Source organism: Aquarana catesbeiana, linkage group LG06 (genome assembly GCF_042186555.1).
Source record: "Aquarana catesbeiana isolate 2022-GZ linkage group LG06, ASM4218655v1, whole genome shotgun sequence".
Lineage (NCBI taxonomy): Eukaryota > Metazoa > Chordata > Amphibia > Anura > Ranidae > Aquarana > Aquarana catesbeiana.
The window spans coordinates 343184725-343200604 of NC_133329.1; the positions used below are offsets into that span (position 1 = coordinate 343184725).

Here is a 15880-nt window from a genome sequence, read left to right on the forward strand (position 1 = left end):
CCCTCTGATGACACTCATTGGTTCATGCAATGTAGAGTACCCTGAGACTCCTGGGATGCATGACATTGGGATACCAGGTGGCTGCAGGCGAGTGGGGCATCGTTCTTTCCTAGATCTGAAACCTGGACATATCAAGAAATGTCGCTAAAATAATGTCCAGTTCTGACAGGGAGGAAAAGTGCAATAATGGTAAGTGGGCAGGGAGGTTTAAGGTCTGCTTTAATCTTAGAAAACAGTGAAAACTATGCAAAATGCATAGTAAAGTAACTTGCACATTAGTAAATAAAAATCTGCAAAGACCATAAGCTGTTTTTTAGCCTGTGCAATTTCATGTGAACCATAAAAATAAAATTGACAACATTTGAAAAACTTACAATCTGCAGGTAAGGAATGCTGACGTTAAAGCTGTCATTCATGTTGGCGTGCCACACAATTCTGACGTTGGTTATAAAGAAAGTGCCAAGGTTACCCTTTGAAGAAATAAAATGCCTGTAAACTTGAAAAAGTAGGAAAAAGCAGCAATGGCTGTTTAAAAAAATAAGTTGTATATATTATCACTAAAATCCAGGGAAACAGATAAATACACAGCCTAAAGCGAACCATGCATGAAAATGCAAGGTCCGCTTTCTTTCGCAACTCACTACACCAGAATAAAAAAAAGCTAACTAAAAGAATTAAAAAGTGGTAAAACAATGGAAAGAACATGCAATAAGTGATCACCTTACAGCCTTACATCTGATGCGCACACCTAGATAAGAGTGACATCATGGATGCTGGCATTCTGAGTCTCTGACAGCAGATTGGAGCCTGAACTGCAATGTACACTAATCATCAATCTTTTTTATTCTCCAGCATTTCCTTCGATCACTGCCAGCACAGTCAAGCACTATCAGGGGAAAGCTGTGAGCTCACAGAATGCACTGGCTTTACTGTCAGATGTGTCAAGATTAATACATTTACACTAGACTTGTGGCACTTTCATCCTTTGCATTCTCTTTTACCACTCCCGGGATTTATAGGGATACCCAGAATGTTAGAGAACTTCACTTTAGAACTGGAGATCACACTTGACTGTACTCTTTACCCTCGCGTTCCGCATTCCACCAACGCTTTCTAAGTACCAGTTTCAAAAACAAGCGCACAACTAGCTATCACTAATGCTATCACTTTCAGCTTGCCCCCCCCCCCCCCCCCAAAAAAAAAAAGGCTTCCTCATGTTGTGTCACCTGATCACTGGATAGATTCCACACTCCATTGATTTTATCATAAACTTGTTCTTTGGGAAGGAGTCTTAGCTGTTTATTCTGAATCAATGCTCCTCTTAGTTTGAGATCTCTATACATTTTGGATGTTTCATATGCTCTGCAACAAAAAAGAACAATTATTACAATTAAATGGTCACATTTATTTCTTCTTTAGGGGTCATCCTTACTTAGAAAATAAAAATTATTCCATTCTGAAAGTTATCTTACAACATTTACAAAGTATACATCAATTTCCTAACCATTTAGCTTGCAGCCAAAAGCATTTCCTTAAATCCATATTCTCTTCTTTCATAGTGGTTTTAGACAGCCATCTATTTCCATGTGCTATACTTAAAACCTGCAGGTGATGTAGATTCCTGGGAACTCACTAATTTATCAAACACAATACATAACCCATTTTTTTTTGTGTAAAATATAAAAGATGATGTCACGTTGAGTAAATAGATAACAAACATGTCACCCTTTAAAATTGGGCACGCCCCTTGAATGGCAACAATCGGCGTAAATTTTACTATTCATAGGCAAGGTTTTAAAAGCCTTTACAGGTTACCACTGTAGATTTACAGAGGAGTTCTGGTGCTAGAATGACTGCTCATGATCTGACTTTCACAGTGATACCTCACATGTGTGGGACAATCGCTGTTTGCGTGCATGTGGGGGCGACGCATGAATTCCCCTTTGCGCAGAAGCGGATGGGGGCACTTTATTTTCTTTTTATTACAAATTTTGTTTTATTTTTACACTGTTGCTTTCATTTTTTATAATCACCTTTATTGCTATCACAAGGAATGGAAAACATCCTTGTGACAGCAATAGGCAAATGACAGGCACTCTTTATGGAGAGATCTGGGGTCTATAAGACCCCAAATCCCTCCTTAAAAGCATTTGTTTTCTAATGCTTTTGATTTTTTAAAATGGCGCTTGTTGACATTGGGGTAAACAGGAAGTTATGTCAGGTCATCGTTCCGGGTTACCATAGCCGATCAAAGCCGACCTTGGCTTTGTTCAGCTCAGCGATCAGCCAGCGGAAGCGCAGGCTGGTCGCTCGGGACTCCCAGGTGGGAGAGAAGAGCCCAAGAAAGCTGCGGAAGGGGGGGTCACCCCCTCCCGCTGCTTGTAAAAGCAATCCTTTGGCTAGTTAGCTGCTAGAAATGCTTTTACAAGAGAGCCGGCCGCTGGCTCTAAAAAATGGTACCGGTATAATGCCCGTCATTCCAGTATGATCACTTGAAGCCCAGCAATGTATGGGTACATCGCTGGTCAGCAGGTGGTTAATGAAAACTTGCTCCAAAAGAAATATGGGAGAAGAGCCCTGACTCTGTGGATCTGATTCTGAAAACATAGTTTGCCTGGCTGTAATGTTGACCTCTAGTCTCAAAGTTTCTTAGCCAGAACAAAAATGCAGCTATGAGGTTAGGACTACTCTGATTTTACTTTCTCCATGTTTGTTTTGAGTCAGTGATTCAGAGAATCAGGAAATTAGAAACAATTGGGCAAATAGGAAGATCTTTAAAATTTGCTGGTTACCTTTTCAAGTGCTTTTTACCTGTCTAAAATTCCTACCAAGCTCTCCCTGCTTTGTAGTATTTAGGCGGGGGCTGTGGAATAAGGTTTAACATAATTAAAAGGAGTTGTAAAGACAGAATGTTTATCGTAATGCAAACTTTCTGTGTGTAGCAGCCCCCCAGCACCCCTAGTTACTTACCTGAGCCCCATCTCTCTCCAGCAATGTCCATGAGTGTCTTAGCCGTCCAGGACTCTCTTCCTGATTGGCTGAGACACAGCAGTGGCGCCATTGGCTCCCATGGCTGTCAATCAAAGTCAGTTAGCTGATCAGAAGAGAGAGGGGTGGGGCCAGGGCTCTGTGTCTGAATGGACACACAGAGCTGTGACTCGGCCCGGGTGCCCCCATAGCAAGATGCTTGCTGTGGGGGCACTGAAAAGGAGGGAGGGGCCAGGAGAAGTGGGACCCGAGAAAAGGAGGATCCAGGGTGCTCTGTGCAAAACCAAACGAGACTTTACAATCACTTTAACCTTGTCTGAACTGTGCTGGTAGCTCTTCATTAGCAGTTGAACACTGTCTGTCCTAACAAATGTTAACAAATTTACGCAGGCCATAGATAAGGTGATTTTCTTTCCTTTAAGAAAATCACTTGATTCCACCATCAACACATTCAGTGTTGCTCCTGAAAAGCTATTGGGTTCTTCCAGAGGGAGGGTGTGGACATCCGTCCCTGCCAAGAGAACACAGCGATTACTGCTATAATGTAAAAATCTGACATGCTGGCTGTACCAAAGTTCATTGATGGATCAACTTGGGTCTAATCAGCCTGCCCATAGATGGTTCGAATCTTGGCCGGTCCTTGCTGAATCAGCCGAGATTCAAACCATCAATGATCGGCTTTAGAATTTGGTCTCCTGCATTTGTATGTTAATGATAGCTCAGTAAGTCCCGTCTGTGTAGGGTCACAGACACTGTGAGACTTGCTATCTGCAATGAATCGCATACTAGCACACTATGAAAGACTTATGTTAAACCAAAGCCCTCCAGTTGTGTGGTTACTGCTGAGAGGGCTACCATTTTCACCAGGTCTTCCTTCCAGGTTGGCAGGCTCTGGCAGTTTGAATGGGCGAGCTGTGATGAAGTCACTCTCACAGGAGCCACAATCGCAGCACAGCACTCCGAAGGGATGGCATACTCAGTCCCTTCAGAACGCGCTGGTGATGTCACTGGCTGCTGAGAAAGTGAATATCTCCTAAAGTGTGCACGTTAAGGAGATTAATTCTACCTACAGGAAAGCTTTCTTATAAGCTTACCTGTAGGTAAAAGTTGCATAGCAGAGTTTACTACCTCTTTATGCACTTTGCCTTTGGTTTGGAGGATATTAGATTGTAGGGCCTAGAGTCTTTTACTGCTGCAGTATGAAATATATTATATAAGAGAGAAATATATAAACAGGCTTCCACTGCTGGTCTTTACTTCTAAAAATGGTAGCTGACTATCTTGCTGATCCAATGGCTTTGATATTTTCTAAATCCATGACCTGTATATAGTATGAACATTGTATATAGTATGAATATTGATGACACGAGGCAACAAGCATTTTTCAATGAATGCCACCATTTCTTTCAGTACAGGTTTTCTTTAAAAGAATCTAGAATTTAACAATATGTAGCTTACCGGTGCACAGCAATAACTGAAGTGAAAAGCCGAGGGCTTCCTGGTACCACGTTTGTAAAGATAAACTCAAAACGGGTGTTGTTGCACTTTGTCAATATATAGAGGGCTTCTGTCTGTCCCCGCAATTTCTATTAGACAATTAGAAGAAAAAAAAACATCATCAAAAAATTGTGGTAAAGTAAAACAACTGGTTTAGAAATCTATGATGGAAGCTGCAGTAGCCAGAGGCCTGGGCTGAATGCATTCCACAGCAGGAAGTCTGAAACTTTGTGAAGTAGCCCCACTGCAAAATCATTCTGGGCCCCCCGCCTCTCTAATACCATCTTAAAAGCAGTTCCTCTAGTGATACAGAATACCATTCAGGGGATTAAGAAGGATTTTTCCCTGTTGCAGCAAATAGGGCCATGTTTTATAAGGTTTTGTTTGCCTTCGTCTGGATCAACTTTAGGAAAAAGGGGTTCAGTATAGTGAGGCTTTCTATTTATTCTCTTTTCTTTCCATTGGTTGAACTTGATACACTTTTTTAAAATTGGTCCAAATAAATTGTATGGAGGTTCCCTATAAATATACACATTCATGCTCTTGATGCTGACTGAGCACCAGATTGCTCACATGACCTGCTATGATTATAGCTCTGCTTCAAATCTAAGAAGAATTATCTTTCTATTAGTTTTTTTTTTAGGTTTCATTTGATTGCAGTGTAGAAAAATGGCTTTATTTCTCTGCACCGCAATAGAAGGCACCGCATGTCACCACACAGCAATGTAACACACCATGCTGCTGTGCAGTGACATGAAGTGACACTTCAAATAAATTTGGACAAAAAAAAAAGAGAGAGAAAATAAAACAAGTAATGTGAGGTGTTGATAAATGTATCGCACTGCTCCCTGCCATAGCCCACACTTCGCTGGCCCCCTGCATGTGAATACATTGCGCTTTACCACTCAAGCTACTGTGAATGTAGCTTGAGTGGTAAAGCAATGGGGACATAATAGTTACTTCTTTAAAATCTTTAATAATTAGGGGTTAATATCACCAAGGAAATATCTCCAGCAGAATAATCCCTGATAATTTTCTCTTATTCAATCTGTAGAACATAGTTGTAATATTACCAGCATAGCATTACATTTCATAGATCTAAATTACACTTACAGAGTTAGCAGTCCTTGTAGTAATATTTAAAATACAGTTGTAGCCGACAGCTAAAATAAAACAAAACAAAGAAAGAATATATAAAAATAATTACAGTATGAAACAAGTTGTGATATTAGGTCTGAAATATCATGTAATATCAAATACTAATAAGAGAAACTGCAGTCTTCTATGTGAAAATAATCTAATCAGTTTATACTGATTGGAGGGGGAGGGCGGAGAACTTCTGGTGGTCCGACCATCCAACCAGAAGTGTGAGCAGGTAAAAACCAGGTATCTGCTCCCCCCTTAAAAAAAAAAAAAAAAAAGTGCCAAAAACAGAAAAGGAGGAAGAGAGGAGGGCTTAAAGCAGAACTAACCATTTAGGGTGAAGTTCCATTTTAACTTTAATTTATTGAGAGTTCCACTTTACGTTTAAGAAGCATTATGTATAGTTAATCAGCCTGATAGTTTGAACACAAATCCTAAAGCTGAGCTTCGGCCACCTGTAAAAATTCACCTTGCAGTGCCCCCCCCTGGGGTTAATGAATCTCTTGTTTAGTTTAGGGGTATTGGAATAAGCAGAACCTTATTTTGTAGTCCTGCATAATTTCTTCCCGCTGTGTTACCATTCCCTGAAGCTGCTTCCCTTCGTCCTTCCTACGGTTGAAGCCTCTCTGACATCCTCACATACAATGCAGGACCGGCAGTGCTGCACTTTACGTGGGGATGTCAAGGGCCTGACCAGATACCAGGAGCGCCTGTGAGAAAAGAGGAGCACGAAATAATAAATCATTTTAAAAGAAGATAAAACCAAATTTTCTCAGTGTCTCCAAAAATCAGTACCCTTGTAGATAGCCTATAACTAGAAATGATTTCCCGCTGTGATTATAATCCACCAGTCTGGGTGACAAGCGTCTGAGGATTCAGAAAAAAAGTAAAATCTCCAATTGGCAGAATGCATGACGTTGTGATTTTTTGTTACAATAGGTTTTTATTGGGTTTTTACATTCAATAAATCAAGAACATAACGTTGTGATTTTACCTGACGAGAACAAGTGTTACAGTACAAACAAACCTATTCTACTTACCAAGGTTGACTCGTGGTAGTGCTATGGAATGCCAAATTATCCGCAGATTAGTCACTAAAAGTCTGCCTGGAAGAAGAATGCATACATGAGTAGACAGAAATCCTGTAACTATCTAAATTACTAGAAAGTGTCAGACCCTGTTCTGTCCTGAGGTGTTCTAGCTAGACCAGGGGTCCCCAAACGTTCCAAACAAGGGGCCATTTAACGGTCCTTCAGACTTCAGGGGGGACCAGACTGTGGCCAGTGGGAGTAGAAAATGTTCTGGTATCAGTGAGAGAAATGGTGCCCCATCACTGGTGTCAGTGGGAGGAGTAGTGCCCCATCACTGGTATCAGTGGGAGGAATAGTGCCCCATCACTGGTGTCAGTGGGGGAAATAGTGCCCCATCACTGGTATCAGTGGGAGGAATAGTGCCCCATCACTGGTGTCAGTGAGAGAAATGGTGCCCCATCACTGGTGTCAGTGGGAGGAGTAGTGCCCCATCACTGGTATCAGTGGGAGGAATAGTGCCCCATCACTGGTGTCAGTGGGGGGAATAGTGCCCCATCACTGGTATCAGTGGGGGGAATAGTGCCCCATCACTTGTGTCAGTGAGAGAAATGGTGCCCCATCACTGGTGTCAGTGGGAGGAATAGTGCCCCATCATTGCAAGTGTCTAGGCAGATCTGTATTATTATAAAGGACAAATTATCACTAAGGGCATTTAAAGGTCTTTTATGGACATTAAAGTGGTTCTAAAAACAGAAGGTTTTTTATCTCAAAGTGAATGTAAAGTCTTGTTTTTTTTTTTTTTTCTATAAGAATAACTAACATGTTATACCTTTACCTTACCTGCTCTGTGCAGTGGTTTTGCACAGAACAGCCCAGATCCTCCTCTTCTTGAGTCCCTCTTCTGTGCTCCTGGTCCCTCCCTCCTGTCAAGTGCCCCCACAGCAAGCAGCTTGCTATGGGGGCACTCGAGCCGAGTCACAGCTTCCTATGTCCATTCAGACACGGAGCGGTGGCCCGCCCCCCTCTTCTATCTCCTGATTGGCTGACTTACTTTGAATGACAGCAGCGCGAGCTAATGGCACCACTGCTGTGTCTCAGCCAATTAGGAGGGAGAGTCTCGGACGGCCGAGACACTTATGGACATTGCTGGACAGAGATGGGGCTTTGGTATTAGGGGGGCTGCTGCATACAGAAGGCTTTTTATCTTAACGAGGAAGTAAACCTTGGTGGGTTTTACTTCCTCTTTGTTTCCCTGCAAAGGTAAAGCATAATGGGCTACTATGCATCGCATTGTAGCCCATTATGTGTCACTTACCTGACACAGGAAATGGTAAAAAAGCAGGAGTAGTATGGCGCTGCCCTTATGGAGACAAAAATTTTTTTTCTTTGTAGTGAATGTATTGCCTAGTGTCCTTATAGAATTGCTTCTAAAACCTGTATGTGTTCAAAAGTTGAATAAAACTGTGACTGGTGGTGAATATTTCTATTAAAAATGAAAATACAACAACTGGTGCTCCAATTATTCAACAAAGATGCATTGTGCCCTTTAAATTGGGTAATAAAGTAGTTGTGGATATGGATACAATATCATCTAGGTGGAAAGTGTTATAAAGAAAAAATGAAAAAAGAAAAAAAAGGAAAAAAGGAAAAAAATGAAAAAAAAGGAAAACAGGAAACCATTCATTTTTTCCTTTTTTTCCTTTTTCCTTTTTTTCTTTTTAACACTTTCCACCCAGATGATATTGTATCCATATCCATAACTACTTTATTACTTAATTTAAAGGGCACAATGCACCTTTGTTGAATAATTGGAGCACCAGTTGTTGTATTTTCACTTCTAATAGAAATATTCACCACCAGTCACAGTTTTATTCAATTTTTGAACACATACAGGTTTTAGAAGCAATTCTATAAGGACACTAGGCAATACATTCACTACAAAGAAGAAAATATCTTTTTGTCTCCATAAGGGCAGCGCCATACTACTCCTGCTTTTTTACCATTTTCTAATACTTTCCACTTAGGTGGTATTGTATTGTTTTTAACACTTTCCACCTAGATGATATTGTATCCATATCCACAACTACTTTATTACCTAATTTAAAGGGCACTATGCATCTTTGTTGAATAATTGGAGCACCAGTTGTTGTATTTTCATTTTTAATAGAAATATTCACCACCAGTCACAGTTTTATTCAACTTTTGAACACATACAGGTTTTAGAAGCAATTCTATAAGGACATTAGGCAATACATTCACTACAAAGAAAAAAATGTTTTGTCTCCATAAGGGCAGCGCCATACTACTGCTTTTTTACCATTTTCTAATACTTTCCACTTAGGTGGTATTGTATGTGTAGAGGCAGCAGCCATATCCATAACTAAAACATTCAATTCATTGCGCGGATTTACCCCATACACCTACCTGACACAGGAGCCTGCGATGTCCCGAGTTCCTCACTGGCAGCGAGCGTCCATTCTTCACCCCGGGGCTGCGAACTCCGGCTCTGTAACTAGCCGGAGTCGCATGATGTCACTCCCGTGCATGCGCGCGGGAGCCGCCAGGCACGGCATGACCCCAGCTTGAAACGGCACAGCGTGCCCTTTCAAGAGTGCGCATGCGCCGAATACATTGGCGCATGCGCAGAAGACGGCATAGTTCGGGGAAGTAGTAAATATCTCCTAAACCGTGTAGATTTAGGAGATATTTCAAGAACCTACAGGTAAGCCTAATCTAGGCTTACCTGTAGGTGAAAGTGGTCTGTAATGCCCCGTACACACAGTCGGATTTTCCGACGGAAAATGTGTGATAGGACCTTTTTGTTGTCGGAAATTCCGATCGTGTGTGGGCTCCATCACACATTTTCCATCGGATTTTCCGACACACAAAGTTTGACAGCAGGCTATAACATTTTCCGACAACAAAATCCGTTGTCGGAATTTCCGATCGTGTGTACACAAATCCGACGGACAAAGTGCCACGCATGCTCAGAATAAATAAAGAGATGAAAGCTATTGGCTACTGCCCCGTTTATAGTCCCGACGTACGTGTTTTACGTCACCGCGCTCAGAATGATCGGATTTTCCGACAACTTTGTGTGACCGTGTGTATGCAAGACAAGTTTGAGCCAACATCCATTGGAAAAAATCCTAGGATTTTGTTGTCGGAATGTCCAATCAATGTCCGACCATGTGTAGGGGGCATAAGGGTTTACAACCACTTTAATGCATAGAATGCATTAAGATAAAAAAAAAAACCTTCTGACTTTATAACCCCTTTAATGCATTCTACGCATTAAGATAAAAAACCTTCTGTGAGCAACTTCCCCCTCAGCTCCACTAATACTTATCTGAGCCCCATCTCTATCCAGCGATGTTGCACGAGAGACTCTGATTGGACACAGAGCAGTGGCTCAGCTTGGGTGCCCCCATAGCAAGTTGCTTGCTGTGGGGACACTCGGCAGAAGGGAGGGGCCAGGAGCTCTGGCAGGGGGACCCAAGAAGAGGAGGATCTGGGCTGCTCTGGGCAAAACCACTACACAGAGCAGGTAAGTATAACATGTTTGGTATTTAAATAAAAACAAAAACCCAAGACTTAAGTATCACTTTAACTAGTGCAAATAGGTATGTTTTCTTTTTTCTACAATATTATATAGGTTATAGGCAACCCATTCCTTTGAATGGGCTGCAAACTGCACTACAAAAAAGGTACATGTACTGTTTTTGGTAAAGCAGTGCACCACAAGGCACTGTACTGTGTTACTATGTGTTGTGGTGCACTCCAGCACATGTGCGTGGCAAGGTGTGTTGGGAGTGCCACCAAGAATGAATGGCAGTGCAGCATAACAACATCCATAGTGTGTTCTCTCCTTAGGCTGGCCATACAATTTTCCTTAAGATTTAACAAAACCATACAATATGAGGTCAAACCCAAACACTATTAATTTGTATGCAATCAGGCAGACCCTTTAATTTAACTTTAATTTTAATAAAATCCAAAACTGTTGCCGGAGAAAATAAATGATCATATAACAAAAGTAGATTTACCGCGATCACCATTGTTTCCCTTTGTGTCTTCAATAGAATCTAAGCAGTCTATTAGCACTTCTCCGGGTCTCATTTTCATTTGTCTCGGGAAAGAATAACAGACACACAAAAATGAATAAGGACTGAAACACAAATGTGCAGTACAACAAACACAAACATGGATCAGCCTGCTTTCTGCATCTATGACTTGAAGGAAGATCATATTAGGGCTTTATTTGTCAAGTGGAAACGATTGTTCGCCATTAAATGATGGATCATTTGCATCTGATGTCCCTGCGTTTGCCAGATGGGTATTTAGCTGCAAATTTGTACACAGCAGTCTTCAGAAGAAATAGAAGTAACATCCACTGTTTTTATAATATGGCGAATGTTACCATCCACCAGATCTGCGCTGCTTTGTAAATCAGCCATTGCTGCCAGCAGGGTCCTATGTAAAACCATACGTCTGTACGCATGAGCTCTATCATTTACCTTAATGTACCAGACCCAAAAACTGGTGAATGGAGGACGGGCTGGTGAATGAAAGGTCTATGTGCCTATGACGGGTTCAGTGGCTTGTATTAACCCCGCTGCAGCACCCAATGGGGGAAGAGGACTAAAGACTTCAAGGAACATAGGAGCTATCAGCACAAGGGATACTTCTCATTCAATGTAACTAAGATATCTAGTGCTAGTTTAACAAAAAAAAGGTAAACCTAAGTTTTAAGTACATGAAGGGGTGTAGTAGGAATGTAAAAGCTGCACAATGTGTATGTACTATAAACATACAGAAAAATACCCCCAATTATACCGTTCTGTATACATAGACACAGCATGACACAGTGTTATGCCCTAATAATCTTAAAGTGTATAAATAGCTAATTAGAATAAATTGTGGCTATACCAAGTCATTATAAATGAGCAGAGCTAAGCTTTACAAGATGGGGACTTCCTTTATAGCACAAGAATCAGATTATCTATCAGACATTTAATCAGATTAAGCAACATCAGCTAGCAAGGTCAGATAAAGCAAGGGTAGTATATGGATACTGGGAGAAGAGTACTGGTATATAGATACTGGGAGAAGAGTACTGGTATATAGATACTGGAAGAAGAGTACTGGTATATAGATACTGGGAGAAAAGTACTGGTATATAGATACTGTGAGAAGAGTAATGGTATATAGATACTGGGAGAAGAGTACTGGTATATGGATACTGGGAGAAGAGTACTGGGATATAGATACTGGGAGAAGAGTACTGGTATATAGATACTGGGAGAAAAGTACTGGTATATAGATACTGGGAGAAGAGTACTGGTATATAGATACTGGGAGAAGAGTACTGGTATATAGATACTGGGAGAAGAGTACTGGTATATAGATACTGGGAGAAAAGTACTGGTATATAGATACTGGGAGAAGAGTAATGGTATATAGATACTGGGAGAAGAGTACTGGTATATAGATACTAGGAGAAGAGTACTGGTATATAGATACTGGGAGAAGAGTACTGGTATATGGATACTGGGAGAAGAGTACTGGGATATAGATACTGGGAGAAGAGTACTGGTATATAGATACTGGGAGAAAAGTACTGGTATATAGATACTGGGAGAAGAGTACTGGTATATAGATACTAGGAGAAGAGTACTGGTATATAGATACTGGGAGAAAAGTACTGGTATATAGATACTGGGAGAAAAGTACTGGTATATAGATACTAGGAGAAGAGTACTGGTATATAGATACTGGGAGAAGAGTACTGGTATATAGATACTAGGAGAAGAGTACTGGTATATAGATACTGGGAGAAAAGTACTGGTATATAGATACTGGGAGAAAAGTACTGGTATATAGATACTAGGAGAAGAGTACTGGTATATAGATACTGGGAGAAAAGTACTGGTATATAGATACTGGGAGAAAAGTACTGGTATATAGATACTAGGAGAAGAGTACTGGTATATAGATACTGGGAGAAGAGTACTGGTATATAGATACTAGGAGAAGAGTACTGGTATATAGATACTGGGAGAAAAGTACTGGTATATAGATACTGGGAGAAAAGTACTGGTATATAGATACTAGGAGAAGAGTACTGGTATATAGATACTGGGAGAAAAGTACTGGTATATAGATACTGGGAGAAGAGTACTGGTAAATAGATACTAGGAGAAGAGTACTGGTATATAGATACTGGGAGAAAAGTACTGGTATATAGATACTGGGAGAAGAGTACTGGTATATAGATACTAGGAGAAGAGTACTGGTATATAGATACTGGGAGAAAAGTACTGGTATATAGATACTGGGAGAAGAGTACTGGTATATAGATACTAGGAGAAGAGTACTGGTATATAGATACTGGGAGAAGAGTACTGGGATATAGATACTGGGAGAAGAGTACTGGGATAACAATACTGGGATATGGATTCTGTGATAAGAGTACTGGGATATGGATTCTGGGGGATGAAGGTATGAACAGTACATAGTGATGAGGTGTGTGGGGTGGGGGTGTCATTATTATATAAGACTGTCCTGTACAGGAAGAAGACCACAGGGAGGTCACTCCGTACACAGCTGACACTATTCCAGTTGCTCGGTATCCCACCATTACTGACACTATTCCAGTTGCTCGGTATCCCACCATTACTGACACTATTCCAGTTGCTCTGTATCCCCCCTTTGCCGACACTATTCCAGTTGCTCGGTATCCCCCCCATTGCTGACACTATTCCAGTTGCTCGGTATCCCCCCCATTGCTGACACTATTCCAGTTGCTCGGTATCCCCCCCATTGCTGACACTATTCCAGTTGCTCGGTATCCCCCCCATTGCTGACACTATTCCAGTTGCTCGGTATACCCCCCATTGCTGACACTATTCAAGTTACTTGGTATCCCCCCTTTGCTGACACTATTCCAGTTGCTCGGTATCCCCCCCATTGCTGACACGATTCCAGTTGCTCGGTATCCTCCCCATTGCTGACACTATTCCAGTTGCTCGGTATCCCCCCCATTGCTGACACTATTCCAGTTGCTCGGTATCCTTCACATTCCTGACACTATTCCAGTTGCTCGGTATCCTCCACATTCCTGACACTATTCCAGTTGCTCGGTATCCCCCCATTGCTGACACTATTCCAGTTGCTCGGTATCCCCCCATTGCTGACACTATTCCAGTTGCTCGGTATCCCCCCCCCCATTACTGACACTATTCCAGTTGCTCGGGCTCCTCTGTGCTCCGTCAGTACACCCCGGACACACTCACTGTGGAGAGATATCAAAGCGCACATCGCGGTCCTCCCATAGAGCGTCCAGTACAGACAACATTCTGCTCCGGCCTGTTCGGGGGCTGCAGTTAGAAGCCGGCTCCGGTTACCACGGCAACCCCTCACTGAAGCCTAGACGTAGATTGCGGAGTGCGCCTGCTCAGGGCACGTAATACGACCGCAAGCGCACTGGAGGAGTCTGGTCACGATGTACATTAGAAGCCAGCAATGTCTATGTGTAACCACTAGAGGGCAGGTGGCCTCGCTGTTACCATTGGTGTCCTTAAGCTGTATATTTGCATACAGCGAGGCGGGGCGAGGAGGTGTAGAAGGTCAGCACACTATACAGCACAGAGACTGGGGAGGAAACAAATGTGCGGACAGGAAGGAATGATTTCTGAAGTGGACACCGTCCTGTGTGGAGGGGTGATGGCTCTGCTGTGGGAACAGTTATGGGGGAGGGGTGACTGCTGTGATGGGGACAAAAAAGTGTGTGGGGAGGGAGGGGGGCTCTGATGGGGACACAAGCTTGTGGGGGGGCTCTGATGGGGACACAAGCTTGTGGGGGGGCTCTGATGGGGACACAAGCTTGTGGGGGGCTCTGATGGGGACACAAGCTTGTGGGGGGGCTCTGATGGGGACACAAGCTTGTGGGGGGGCTCTGATGGGGACACAAGCTTGTGGGGGGGCTCTGATGGGGACACAAGCTTGTGGGGGGCTCTGATGGGGACACAAGCTTGTGGGGGGGCTCTGATGGGGACATAAGCTTGTGGGGGGGCTCTGATGGGGACACAAGCTTGTGGGGGGGCTCTGATGGGGACATAAGCTTGTGGAGAGCCTCTGATACTGAAGTCAAGCCATCAGACAGTTGCAAATCAGAGGTCTTGCTATCAGACAAGTATTTTTTGGTTGGATTTTAAACACACAAAAACTAAATATAACATAATGGATGTGTGACAGCTCTGTATAATCATTATATTATATGTTACATCACCCTCTCTAACATTTACAATACGGTAAGATTTTACTGTGGAAATTTAAAGATACAGAGCCCCAAATACCAATCCATTGGCTACAAACTGACATTTTCCAATACTTCTAAATGGGTAAAAAAAAAATTCTCCCATTGGACCAATACGTTTACAATGCAGACGTGTCATACACCCCCCTCTATGATATCTTACAATACAGAATGATTTTACTGTGGAAATTTAAAGATAAAGAGCCCCAAATATCAACCTATTGGCTACAAGCTGACATTTTCGCAATACTTCAAAATGAGTCAGAAACAAAATCTCCCATTGGACCAAAACGTTTACAATGCAGATCTGTCATACACACCCCCCTCTATGATATCTTACAATATGGAATGATTTTACTGTGGAAATTTAAAGATACAGAGTCTCAAATATGAACCCATTGGCTACAAACTGACATTTTCGCAATACTTCAAAATGAGTCAGAAACAAAATCTCCCATTGGACCAAAACGTTTACAATGCAGATGTGTCATAAACAGCCCCCTCTATGATATCTTACAATACGGTATGATTTTACTGTGGAAATTTAAAGATATAGGGCCCCAAATACCAACCCATTGGCTACAAACTGACACTTTTGCACTACTAAATGGGTTAACAAAACAAAATCTCCCATTTGGACCAAAACATATACAATGCAGTCGTGTCATACACACCCCCCTCTATGATATCTTACAATATGGAATGATTTTACTGTGGAAATTTAAAGATACAGGGCCCCAAATACTAACCCATTGGTTGCACAGTGACATTTTTCCAATACTTCTAAATGGGTCAAAAACAAAATCTCCCATTGGACCAATACGTTTACAATGCAGATGTATCATACACACCCCCCTCTATGATATCTTACAATATGGTATAATTTTACTGTGGAAATTTAAAG

The 15880-nt window shown here is 42.0% G+C and overlaps 1 protein-coding gene across 1 annotated transcript in view; it reads right to left on the reverse strand.

Annotated features, from left to right (window-relative positions):
* Positions 1-14146, reverse strand: part of BBS5 (Bardet-Biedl syndrome 5) — a 34871-nt gene extending 20725 nt beyond the window's left edge. Inside the window, exons 1-7 of the mRNA XM_073633964.1 lie at positions 13955-14146; positions 10706-10788; positions 6669-6734; positions 5599-5648; positions 4447-4574; positions 1227-1362; positions 375-470 (exon numbers count right to left, since the gene is read on the reverse strand). Of these exons, the coding sequence (XP_073490065.1) occupies positions 375-470; positions 1227-1362; positions 4447-4574; positions 5599-5648; positions 6669-6734; positions 10706-10788; positions 13955-14016 (621 nt within the window). The 5' untranslated portion in view covers positions 14017-14146. The remainder of the gene's footprint in view (positions 1-374; positions 471-1226; positions 1363-4446; positions 4575-5598; positions 5649-6668; positions 6735-10705; positions 10789-13954) is intronic.
* Between the last annotated feature and the right edge of the window lie 1734 nt (positions 14147-15880).